A 12,741-nucleotide genomic window follows, 5' to 3' on the forward strand; every position below is an offset into this window, starting at 1 on the left:
GGGGGGGGGGGGGGGGCGGGGCCAAGGCCTGGCGCCCGTCGCGCTGCCAGGTGCGCCACCGCCCGCCGGGCTCCGGTGACGTGGCGGGCGCTGATTGGCGGAGGCGGCGGGGCGGGGCGCCGCGGCTGGCCGTGAGGAAGGGGAGGGGAGGGAAGGGGAGGGGAGGCGCCGCGCCGGGTCGGACCGAGCAGCTTCCCTCCGCCGCCGCCGCCCCCGCCAGCCCGGCCATGGCGTACGGTGGCCTCACGGTGCCCATCATCGTCATGAGCGTTTTCTGGGGGGTGGTCGGCGGCGTCCTGCCGTGGCTCGTACCCAAGGGGCCTAACCGCGGGTGAGTGACCGGGGGGGTGCGGCGGGAGGCCGGGGCCGCTCTGAGGCGGGCGGCGGGCCCGTTCGCTTCCCTTCCCATCCCCCTCGGGCATGGCGGGGAGGCGTGAGGAGGCCCCCGGCGGAGGCGGGCCCGGCGCCCCGAGGCGGCGGCGGCGGCCAGGCAGAGGCGGGCCGTGCCCTTGCGGGCCTGCCGGGCGGCAGCGGCCTTGCGGCTCCGGCTCTCTCGAGTTCCGCTTTGCCCCCGCCGTCGAGGCCCAGCGGCCGCCGCGGCGCCCTGCAGCGCCGTATCTGCCGTGCTCGCCGCCCCGCCGGGCCCGGAGCCGCCGCCTCCTGCCGCAGTAGTCCTGCGGGTTCCTCGTCGCCGTACTGGCGCAGCGCGGAGGGCGGGCGGGCCCGGGCCCAGGCGCCTGTGCCAGCGGAGATGCAGCCAGCGGCGGAAGGCCGGAGCTACGGCCTGCGAGGCTTCCCGAGCGTGGGGCCGGAGGCCAGAGGCGGTGTCTCCGTGCCTTAATAGTCCGTCACGGATTTGAGTTTTCCCCTCCAGCCCTGTAAACGCCTGCATACGCCGCATCCTGTGGCGAGGAGGTCTATTGTTCAGTTCGATGGCGTTTGAGCAATAAGTCCCTCTTTCTTTTCTTACTTGACCTCTTCTAGCTTATTCCACTGTCCTCTAGTCTCATGCTGGATGAGACTTGAAAAAGCCGCTGTAGTAGATCTCCGTTCTGTGCTTGGTGGCCTTGTAGCTGTGGTGGCCTGAGGACAAAAGCAGGGCGTCTAAGCAGGGACATTTTTCCTGCAGTGGTCCTAGCTGCTCTGATTGAAAAGTAGACAAGTGTTTGTCTTTCTCTTTTCCCTAGGAGATAATGACTTCTTAATCTCTCTTCCTCTCTTTGACATCCTCTCTACTCCACAGGTACCAACTGTCTTTTCTCTTAGTTGTTTATCTGAACTTGGAGGAATTTTCCTCAAGTTGCATTTAGCTCTGCTGTGTACTGCCTCAGTTTCAAACCTGAAGTGTGTGTTGTGCCTGAAAACTTGTCCTCTAGAAATACCTTGGAAATATGTCTTCCGGGCATGTCCTTAAAGTATGTGGGAAGTATGTGGGTCACCAACAGATGTTCTGTCGTTATTCAGAAATATGATTAACAAATATGAGTAGAGCACTGCTGTGTTCTGATTCTATACCATGTCTATAGTAACACTGCGTAGTCTGTTAACTTCTCATTTTCTTAAATAAAATAATAATTAAAAAAACAACAAAAAAACTACCCAAAGCCTGTTTCTGAATAGGGTCATTCTTTTTCTAACAAAAGAAGTCAATGCAAACTTTAACTGACCTAAGAATTCACATTTCCTAGGATAAAACTCCCAAACAATGACTCTGGGACTCCTTGGAAAGGAGGGGTTCCTGAAGCTTAATTCAGGCTATGTTAGCTTTATAGCATTTGTTTGAAAGTTGACAAGGTGGATGTGTGTAAATAGATGAAAAATACTGAATGTTATCCATGTCACAAAACGGTTGGAAGTTAATGAGCTAACATGAGTTTTTTGTTACTTGGTTTGGGGGAGGATGGAATACATAGAGGGAATTTCCCTTTTTATAAAGCAAAAAGGAAAGAAAACCCTCCACTTTGCTGCTGAGTTCCATGAGCCGCATAGATCACTCACTCTTAGAAAATCTCATTTCTTTTCCTCCCACTTCAAAATCATATGTGTGTATAGCTGTGGTTTTACCATTATCAATTTCAAGAGCTGCTTGGTTCTTGCTTCTTTTCAGCTTAACTATGGTTTCTGACACAGTTTTCTTTCAGCAAGAAAGGAAAATCTTATCCTAAAGATAATTTCATGTGGCTTTGAGATTTTATTTTGTATTCAGTTTGCAAAACCCTCATTCATGATATGAAATTAAAATACATATTTTGATACTTAATTTTTCTGTAAGCAGAATTTTGCAAATGGAGAAAATGTTTATTGTTTACTGTTAGCATTACAATATCCAACTTTAGTAGTTTACTAACTTGCTGGTAGACGTGACTGTGAAATGGAGCAAGGACACTGACTGCATAAGATTTTGCTCCTCTTCGGAGTGATTTTTATTTTATTTTAAATACAGCTGTATACTTCTGTTTGCCAGAGCTGTGTCAGTTCTTTTGCAGAGTCTTAGCTGTGCCTCTGCAAGTTACTCAGCTGGAAGAAGTTAGAACACTCATGTTGAATCACCTTCCACATGATCAAAGTTGAACTTGTTCTTGTTTGCTGGTTGGGTTTTTTCCCCGATGTATCTTGTGGTCAGTCATAACATGACAACTAATCAGCTTCTTCTCTCCTTCCTTTTTGCAGTGTTATCAACACAATGCTGGTGACATGTGCTGTTTGCTGCTACCTGTTGTAAGTATAAATAATGTCTTGCCTCTTAATCAAGGCACAGTTCTGATGTAATCAAAAGTTCCTTTTTTATATCCTCAGAACATTTAGGAAGAAGTTTTTTAAATGTGTTACAGAGATTTAGACAAGGTGTTCTTTGATAGCTCTTAGAATTCTTAGTTCTAAAGACCTTCAACATGCTGAAGAAAACGTTTTCCCATTGGAAGATATTGAATTAAACCTGAATTCCTCTTGTTGTCCTCTGACATGTTAACTGTTGAATAGTGCTCTGCGTTGACTTGATATTACTCCTTTCCAGTTCATTGGCTTATTCGCTCACAAGTATAATGGCAGTTTGTCAATTCTAGAATTTTTCTGATTCATGGTAGAGCAATGACTTTCTGCCTTTTTCATTCTTTATACCTTACATTTATTTTTAAGGTAATACTAATTTAAACCTACTGATGAGTTTTGCTTTACTTAGTTTGGTTGAATATATTCCTGAAATCTGGCAGGGCAGTGGGTGGAACAACTTACACATGGGGGTTTTTATATGTATGACAAATAATTTTTCTGACAGACTTGTGATGCTTTAATATATAAAGACTGTTTCTGTTTAGATGCACATGATATTTGGGGCTGCCTCTCTTCTGTAAGAGAATTGGTAAAAATAACAAAATAACTTGTTGAGGAATTCCTCATATCTGTTCTTTTGTCAAGAGGTAAGCCAGCTGTAGCTGGAGTCCACAAAAGAAATCATTTATCTTTTAAGACATTAGAGACTGATCTTAGTCAAAAAAGTGCTATGCAGAAATAACTTTGAAAGAATTTGTTACAGAGAGTAAATGGTAAAAGGCTGGTTAGATCTTTAGCATTAACTAGTAATAAAATCATTATTCAGAGTTCACTTGAACCTGAGTAGTATTTGTACTTTCCTGAAGTATTTAGGCATTATTTATGCTACTCTAAGGAGCTTAACATGAATATTTAGAGAAATGCATCTCTAATCTCAAGACTCATTCTGAAGTACTGGCAGCCAAAAGCCATATTATCAGTGTTGGCGTGTTCCAGGAAACGCCTGTTTGGTTCCATGTTGGGTTGGCCTGTGGTGCAGGCTTATGCAGGTTTGATTTAGTTTAATAATGCGATATTCAGGTTTTATACAGGTGAGGCCTTTTTTGGTTTTGTTTTAATTTTGAGTATTTGACATATGAAGTCTTAAGAAATAACTCTTCTGAATAATTGTAAAAGTACAGCAAACTTGGTTCTGTGACAGTTTTTTAAATTAAAGTTTTGCTGAGCAGATGTAGAAACTTGAGCTTTGTAGTGCTAGCAACTTGAATTTGGGATTGAAATTTGGGAATCTCAGTGCTATGAAGGCCTCCTTGCCTGCACATAAAGTATGTAGCAGCCCAGTCTCGTGGTAGGTCCCAGATGCTTGGCTAAAAAAGGGCAACTGGATGCTCATTTTCACTAGGTTACTGTGTTCAGGTTACAGTAATTTGTGCGTTTGGGGTTTGTTGGGTTTTTGGGGGGATGGGCAGCAGTGTTTTGTTTTTGTTTAAGTTTAAAGTTGTCACTTAAGTTCTTCCTACTCTGTATTTTAACAGAAATAATGTCCTACTCATCTAAAATCCTTGAAGTTTAGGGTTTGTTTTCTTTGTTGTTTGAAGAAGGACAGTTTCCTTTAAGTTGAGGCCATGTCGCATCTGCAGAAACCCCTGGATTATGATGTGGAATGTATTTGTTGTAGAATTTCTTAACTTTGAATGCTGTGAACTCTTCAAATGTACAGTGGTATTTCACTTGTAAGTTTAGTGATTTTTGTACTGAAACAGACCTGTTATAAATCTAGTGTCGTTAACATGATTTATAATCTGTTCTTGCATGTCCAATGAGGGGGTTCTTTTGTAATTTTGTGGGCTCTAACTTGTTTTCTGTATTCCGTTTGGCTTTCTCCAATTATACCTTGAAAAAAGAGAAGCAGCAAAACATTACTGTGTTTTAAACCATGACTAGTTATACCCAACCACATAAACTACATATATAGTCTCTGCTTGCCAGAATATGATAAAAAGCAGATTTTTCTCCTCATGTTCCAAGATAGAACTTGCCTCATCACACAGTCTTTCCCCACCACCCCCCATGAATTCTGTATAAAATCATAGAACAGCCCTGGTTGGAAAGGACCTTGAAAGATCATCTAGTCCATATGTAAGTTTGTTCTTCCCATATACTTTTTCTTTTTTTGGGGGAGGCATTCAAAAAATTTCAGACCTTGGTTTCGGTGACTAAAGAGACTAATTTTTCATCTCAGTCTTGAAGGAAGTGTGAAAGAATGGTTTCTGAGGATTCTTCATTGTATGTGTTAGGGTTAAAATAACTTGCATTGTCCCAGGTATGGTCTTCTGTATTTGCATGTCCTTAGTAGGTGGCTGGTGCTGTTATCTACTTCTTTGTGGAGTTGTTTAGAACTCTGCTAGACCTACTTTCTTTGAGGGACCTTTCCAGTTGAAAATAGGGAAAAACTATTTCCTGTCTTCATTAAACACCACTTGATGGACAAATTAATTTGCATCAAACTCTGTTTGTGCTAACTAAATTTGAAGTCGATCACATTTCAACTTAAAGCTGTTTCTTCTGTGTTTAGATTTAACAATAATAATTTTGAATAACCATATTGATCACATGGTGTTAATTTGGTTGTTCTATAGAAAACTTTTGCATGGGTAAGTGCATAATTTGTGTACAGATGTGTACCCAGCAGCCTTTTGAAGGAGAATACATGAGCTTCAGGAACCTCGTAAAATATAAGGCAAAGCATAAGGAGTTACTGCTGCAGAAATTATAGGTTACACCATGTTGTAAAGAACTGTCAAAGTCTAAATCTATTTTGCTGTTTACAAAGCAGTTCCTGAAACAGTACCATGATACTGTACTAACAGAGGACAGGGTGCTTGAAAAATGGTATTATTTGCTACTGATTCTAAAAGGATTAAAATACGGTTGCCCAAATTGACATTTAAACAGAGATAGCAGGACCTTAATTTGTAATATGCAGCATAGACAGATGGCAGTTATGGTAGAAGGACCTTTTAAAAATCTTTCTGGTAGAACATAAGGGACTTCAATTTCCTTGTCTGAGCTGGGTAATTAACACTAACTGTTTTAAGTGGTATCTTGTAGAATTTAAGGACCTGTGGGTGGCTCGAATGCCATACCTGATTTTAGCAACCCTAGAACATTATGCATTGGGTACAGAGGCCTGCTTTGTTTAACTTTGAATGCCGTGTTTTGTTTTGCATTGTCATGATAGGTTATTGTATAAAGCAGCATCACTTAAGCAAAACGTGGTAAAAGCTTTTTTGTGACTTACCTTGAATGCAAGGGAGTCGTAGAGTTCAGTGCCTAACTACTACTTTAAATTATTGGGCCCTAGCAGAGCAGGGAGGAGGAATATACTATTGACCTGCAATGCCACTATGGCTCGGAGCTTGGGTATCCAGCATGGTCCCAACAAATAGCTTTTGAAAACTGCACAGTGCTTGCCTAAAGCATGGTTATACAGCTGGGACATGTCAATATTTTGAATGTGCTTCCAGCTCATTTAATTCACAGCCATGCTGGGTCTGAACTTAGGAAACAGAGAGAGGTGAGATATTTGTGCACGGAGTTCCTTCCTTCTGTACAGTGAGAAAGAGAATAACGTGCTTTAACAGGCTTTTAGTGTTCCTACCCTCCTCCCACTTCTGTTAGTTCAGGATGCTAAAGACAGATGGTACAGTGCTCTGGCATCCCTTCTATCTGTCTTTTGTATCTGAAAATTAACCCTTGCAAAATAAATTCTGTGCTATTTTTAAGAGCTAATTTGCTTTTCCCTTAAGTAAATTTAACATAATGATTAACATGATTTCAAAATACATTATCATCACTTTGGATAGCAAAGTAGAAACATGTCAACCTAAAGGTTGTTGGCTCTTCTCTTGGTGGTGTCTAGCTGCTGTTTTAATTGTTTTGTAGAGCCTGCTATGTATTTCAAGGCTTGCATGACTGATAGACTGCTGCAGGCTCAGCATGCCGTTTTAACTAGAGTCCTACTTTGTGCAAAACTGAAAGTGGCATTGAAAATAAATATTTGTAAAGAAAACACATCAATCCTCTTAAAATTTAAGTCTGGCCCATGTCTTTTGCCCCTGGCTCTTCTAGCCATTTCACAGCAGACCTGCACTTCGTTTGTTGGTCAAAGCATCAAGGTTTGTGTGGAATTTTCCATGACTGCCTAAGCACTCTGATACATTTGTGGCAGCTCCCATTGCAAAGCTGCTCTGCTTTTTCTCCTCCTTACAAAGCATTCTAGAAATAGCAGACAGATGAGCCAGTGTGTTCACTAAATGTGTTTAAATAGTTAGTATTTAACATAGATTTAAATCCATGGAAGCATCCATTGCTTTTTCTGACTCTTGTAATATTTACAAAACAAATACATCTTTTAACAGTGGAATATTTATTTCTGTTTAGCTTTCCTGGATATTTTCCACAAACTACATTCCTCTTGTTCTCGGTTCTGGCTATGGCTTCTGCAGTGTTAGTTTATGAACTGCTCTGATGACAAGGCTGCTGTTGCTGATGATCTGGGGTTTGTTGTCATATTGGTTTTGTTGTTGTGGGGTTTTTAATTTTGTGTGTGTGTGTTCCTGTAGCATTGTACCCTTTTGCCTTAGGTTCCTGTTTCTTGACTTCTGTGCCAGGTTTAAATTTACTTTTGTTCAGTCTCTGATGAAAAATATACTATGTCTGCAAGGGTAGGTTGTCATACACTGAAAATAAGAGCAAATGAGAGAAAGTATGTTTCTCAGAGTTTTTTGTTTAAAGGATGCTTCAAAGGCACTGAGAAAAGGTCAGTCTCTCTTATGTTTCTATCTTCAGAGCTCACAAATACCCGAGTTCCATATGTCTCAAAACACTTTTCCTGTCAAAGGAAAAGTACGAGAGAAATGCTGTCAGGTGGGTTTGTGTTGCTTTAATTTGAACAGGACAATTTATTGTTTCAGTTGCAGAACGATTTGGTACCAGATCTTTGTTGCTGGTATCTGGTCTTTGTGTATGAGCTTGAGTAAAATTTTGATTTGATATTAGACCTTCCTGAAAACTGTCATTTGGGGTTTTTTTTCTGATAGTACTTGTGCTTTGGACAAGCCTTTCCATTGTCATAAGCTTAGTAATTTGGCTGATGTTCTCTCTTTTGGGTTGGGGGGTTGTCTTGCAGTTGGCTGATTGCGATTCTGGCTCAACTCAACCCTCTCTTTGGGCCACAGTTAAGCAATGAAACAATCTGGTATCTTAAATCTCACTGGCCTTAAGGATGTCTGTCCTCTGCTGCAATTTATTGACTAGGTGAGTATGATCAGATTTATTAATATATTTGGCATGTTAAAGCTTCAGGAGAAATTGAACAGTTCTTCCTGTAGGCTGCAGCAAAACTTATTTTGATGTTAATCTTGACTGGATACTGTGAAAAGCTTGGACTTAATTCTTGTACAGTTATTTTTCTCTGCTATCGTGTCATGGTGCTGTGTTCAGTAAGCAGGGGTTTGTAAGGAGAACAGTAAATTTCTTCTTCCTACAAAAAAAAAAAATTGGGCTGGGGTATCTTTTAATAGCTAGCATAAGTGGATTTCCTAACCTTTAACAATTGTTGAACCTCTCTTCAAGCCTACTACTACCATTTCATCCAAGACCTGTCCTGATTTCCAAGGCAACGTACAGTTGCCCTCATTCATCTGGGAACTCGGAGTAAGAACTGCAGTTAGAATGGTTCTTTATCCTGTCAATGTTGTAGCACTAATGCCGAGCTTATAGATTAATGTTTGGGTTTTTTTTTTTTAATGATAGCCTGTGTGCAATTTTAATCATAGATGAGCCTGGTGGTTGCTATCTGGGTAGTGCTATTGGAATGCTGTTGTTGCAGTTCTTAGGCATGCTTTCTGACATGACCAGCAAAAATACAAAGTCTTGTACTAAAAGTACCATGATGACTTCAGGTTTCGGCGGCATTTGGAGTTGAAGGTTCAAATGAAGGATAGCTGTGGAAGGAATTCCCTGTGATTTTAGTTTTTCATGCTGGTAACTGAATAATTAGACACACTTCGTTTTTTACCTGTTTTTTCTGTCCTTTTAGGTTTAACTGCCTACCCCCTTGCTGTTATTACTTTAACTTCTGTTTATGGAAGTCCAATAGCAGCAGACAGATGACAGTTGATGTTATAGCTCAGTTAAATGCTGTCTGTAAAGCATCCTGAACATTTACCCTGAAGCAAAGCTCCACTGCTTCAAAGTAGGCTTCATCTGAACCGTGGTGTTGTCAGACTGTGGCATGTGTATGTGTCTGTATCTTCTCTTTTAAGCAGCAAGCAGAAGCTAAAGGTAGACTTGGCCCTGCTTTAAGTAGAGGCCTGTAATTAGCTAAGTCAGTCAAGCTGAATTTCCTGGGAGCATTTTCACTGCTCATGTGTTAACACATAATTAGTTAGCTAAAACAGAGACCAGTGTATTCTGGTAATGGGCATACAGATCCCTGAATCTCAAAGGATAATTCAGTTGCCTAGAATCTGAAACTGAAATGTAGTTATCTGAATAAGTAGCTGCCTTGGATATAAAAATTGGGCTTCCTTCTGACTGATAAATGGTCTGTGTGTTGCAACCAGCACTGAAAAAAAATGGAGATACAACTTTTGGACTCTAGGCACCTGTTAAAAGAATCAGGACTTTCCCCTTCCCTTTCAGTGAAGGATTTTCCAGAGGACTGGAGGTAAATTTGTACCAAGATAGAGAGGGAACTAATGTATTCTGGGATGGCCAGAAAGTTTATGCAAGGAGCTGTCATTTTTAAACTTATTAATGGAGAATGAGACCTGTATAGCACGTGCTGTTGTGTTACATGAAGCAGTTTGTTTTAACCTTTGATATATCTGATTTCATTGGCTTAATTTTGGAATAAAATGAAGGTTCTTGTCTTTGTGAAAAAGAATGCTTTAAAAAAGTAGAAGCATATAATCACAAATATCATGGTTAAATATTATGTGCTTTCTTCCTAGAAATGTGCTATTAACAGGACATACTATTCTCCACAATCTTGTTTGAATTACTCTTGTAGTGTTGAATGAGCTGAGCAGCAAGGAGGTGGCTACCTTGATCAAGCTGCAGTGTCCTGTCTTTTGCTGCTGTGTGCCTCTGTGCTCAGAGCCCCCTGTTGAGTTTCTCACTAGATAGGGGCTGTGAATTAGATTCCATCTGAAAGAGTTGGGTTATATCTCTGGCACTGCATGGAATTCCATAAATATAGCTACCGTTTCTTGTTTGACCAGTTATTTTTGGCTTTTAAGATGTGCTTTTCTAGCACTCAAGGTGGATGTACTATACTTTTTTCAGCCTCCCATTTCTCTTTCAGTTGAGTTTTGGATGGATTAGTACAGGCAAGGCAAAGAGTTAAAGCAGAGAACGAAATGCTAACTCCCAGAGTGGAGAGATCTTATTTGAAAATAAGGATAGTCTAAGCAAACCCATTTTACTTGACCAATGGAGCGGGCTGAAAATGCACACAGAAAGCTACTGCATTCTAATGAGGAGCTTCTACAGATGCTGACTTGATTGATCCATGTCAAATTACAGAAGTTTGGTCTTTCTTTTCGGTCAGTGTCTCTCCAAGTAATGATGATGTATCAGATGACTTGTCTGTATAATCAAGTTAATGGCTTGGATGGCAGTATGTAAGAGCATGCAAACTTCTGTAGCTGTGGTAAAGAGGCCGTAGCCTCTTTTAAGCAATGTGATCTAACACCACCTTTTCTCCTTAAATTTGTTGATTTACAGTCTTGTGTTCTCAGACCAGGAGCTTTCTTCATGCAAGTGCAAGAAGGGATATCATCCAGATGACTGGATGCTGTTACAGCATTGCAAACTTTCTAGTAAAATAGTTGTTCGATCGACTTAGAATGTAGCTAAAAGGACTTGCAGTAGCTTCAGAAATGAAACTGCTAAGAAAGGAAGGAAGTAGAGATTATTCTTGAAGCTCCATATAGATGAATTATCTACAGTTCTTGACCATTTCTCAGTGCATTTGTGAAATGGAAATAGTTGTGGTTAACAGCCAGGTCTTCGATTAGTAAATTGTCTCCATGGGAAGGAATAATTAAGTTGCCTCTTGCTTTGCAGGTAAAGAAGAGATTATCTGCAGATGAAAAACTCCACTGACCCAAAGATGCCCTTAACGTAGTTGGTTGGATACCAAGCCTGCATTAATGCCTTAACCTTTCTATTGTGCTTCAAATGGCTTGTTCAAAGCCCTGTATTTTTTCCTACTATACCGTTTAAGAGTGTGCCTAATGCAATTTATACTCCTCTTCAGTACTGTAAATTTTTGTCTGTTAACTTCAGATCTGATGAAAATTTCTAAAGTTTTTATGGGTCGTAGAGTCAGCTTTCCTGTTCATTTTACTCACTCCGTAGGAACACTATATATCTTACAGGTCTTATGTTGTCTGTTGCTGTGCTGTTCACCCCTGTTCTGTGTTTGACTGCACTTGAAAAAAATGTGTGCAATGAAACTGTATGAGGAGAGGAAAAACAGTGGTGCCACATGCTGATGGCATTTATTTTTTTAAAGTGAGTTGTATTCTTGGGAAATTTGGTCTTAAATTTCTCATGCCTGGAAATAAAACTAATCCTCTGCTTTATACAAAATGCTCTTGTGCCATGTTTAACTGTTACGATGTGCTTTTCTGTGGTTTTAATCAGACAATAGTTGGCCAGAGTTGAGCTGGGGAAACTTAAATGATGTGGGGAAACTGTGATGAAGTCATACGGTGTGATGAGATGAGCACACTTGCTGCCTGTATCAAGACCTCTTGGGTAGTTCTAAAATAGGACTAAGTTTGCAGTCTAAAATTGCTGAAAGGTCTGCAGGAAGAAGTGAATGCCTTGGCTTGAGAGCCTCTTCTCCATGAACTTCCCGTTGTCTGATACTAGGGGGACTCAGCAACAGAGATAACATGACTAGTTTGAACAAAGCATAAATAGTAATTTTGATGGGAGATTGATTTACTCCCTGGCCTTTTGAGGGGATACCTATAATAACAAGCAATTTGAATTGAACAGAAAATACAGCAGTTGTTTTATACTGACTTGACAGTTGCACATGGAATCGCAGACCTGATAAAGCACATGACAATGTAGGCCGGAGATGAAAGATTGCTGAGGCTCCTCGATGTCAGCTGAGTCCATGGAGTTGGGAGTGAATCTAGTAAGTCATTTGTTAAGGAATAGCTTCAAAGGATATAAATACTGCTGCATGCACAGGAGCCTTCATGTATACTTTCTTACCTCCTTACATCATGTCCACATAAATTGCAATTTTTCCTTACTGTGTTTTATTGCTATGCTATGCACAAGGACGTAATGGAGCGGTTAATTTTTTTTCCTTTTGGATAGTACTGTTAACTTCTTCGGTGCAATAGTACTCATTACTATACAGGAAATCCTGAGATCCTGACAAAATGCTGTAACTTGCGGTGATCGAAAACTGGACAGTATGAATTGCAAAAGAAACAAGAATGCGGCCACTATTACAAATAAGCATAGTGACTGTTGAGACTAGAATAGTGAATTTTTTCAAGTTGCCCACTACTGACAGCTGTATTTTAACATGCGAGAAGTTGTACGCCATAATACTGTATAGTCTGTGGGAAATAATTCCTAAGAAAATCGGAAACCAAGTGATCTTGTAAAAGCTTAGATTGTTGTTTGTTCTGGTTTTTTTTACAGTGTGCGTGGAGGATAAGACACGTTGACATAGTATGGGGAGGGGAGGTGAAATGCTTCAAGACATCGCTGACAATTTCGAATACATCACAGTTTTTTAAAACATATTGATCTGCCTGTTATTTTACCCTAAAGTGAGACACCAGAAAAGAAAATGTCCAGTGACAAACAGTGCTATTAGTTATATTGATATTATCACTTTCTTTAACAAGCTTTCTATTTCAGGTTCTG

The 12,741-nt window shown here is 40.7% G+C and overlaps 1 protein-coding gene across 1 annotated transcript; it reads left to right on the top strand.

The window, feature by feature from the left end:
• The first annotated feature begins 137 nt into the window (after positions 1 to 137).
• On the top strand, positions 138 to 12,490 carry ATP6V0E1 (ATPase H+ transporting V0 subunit e1). Its single transcript, XM_069772463.1, has 4 exons — positions 138 to 331; positions 2,671 to 2,718; positions 7,961 to 8,088; positions 10,906 to 12,490. Exons 1-3 carry the CDS (start codon positions 228 to 230, stop codon positions 8,052 to 8,054), a joined length of 246 nt encoding a protein of 81 aa, XP_069628564.1. The 5' UTR covers positions 138 to 227; the 3' UTR covers positions 8,055 to 8,088; positions 10,906 to 12,490.
• Positions 12,491 to 12,741: the final 251 nt, after the last annotated feature.

This window comes from Haliaeetus albicilla, chromosome 27, assembly GCF_947461875.1.
Source record: "Haliaeetus albicilla chromosome 27, bHalAlb1.1, whole genome shotgun sequence".
NCBI lineage: Eukaryota > Metazoa > Chordata > Aves > Accipitriformes > Accipitridae > Haliaeetus > Haliaeetus albicilla.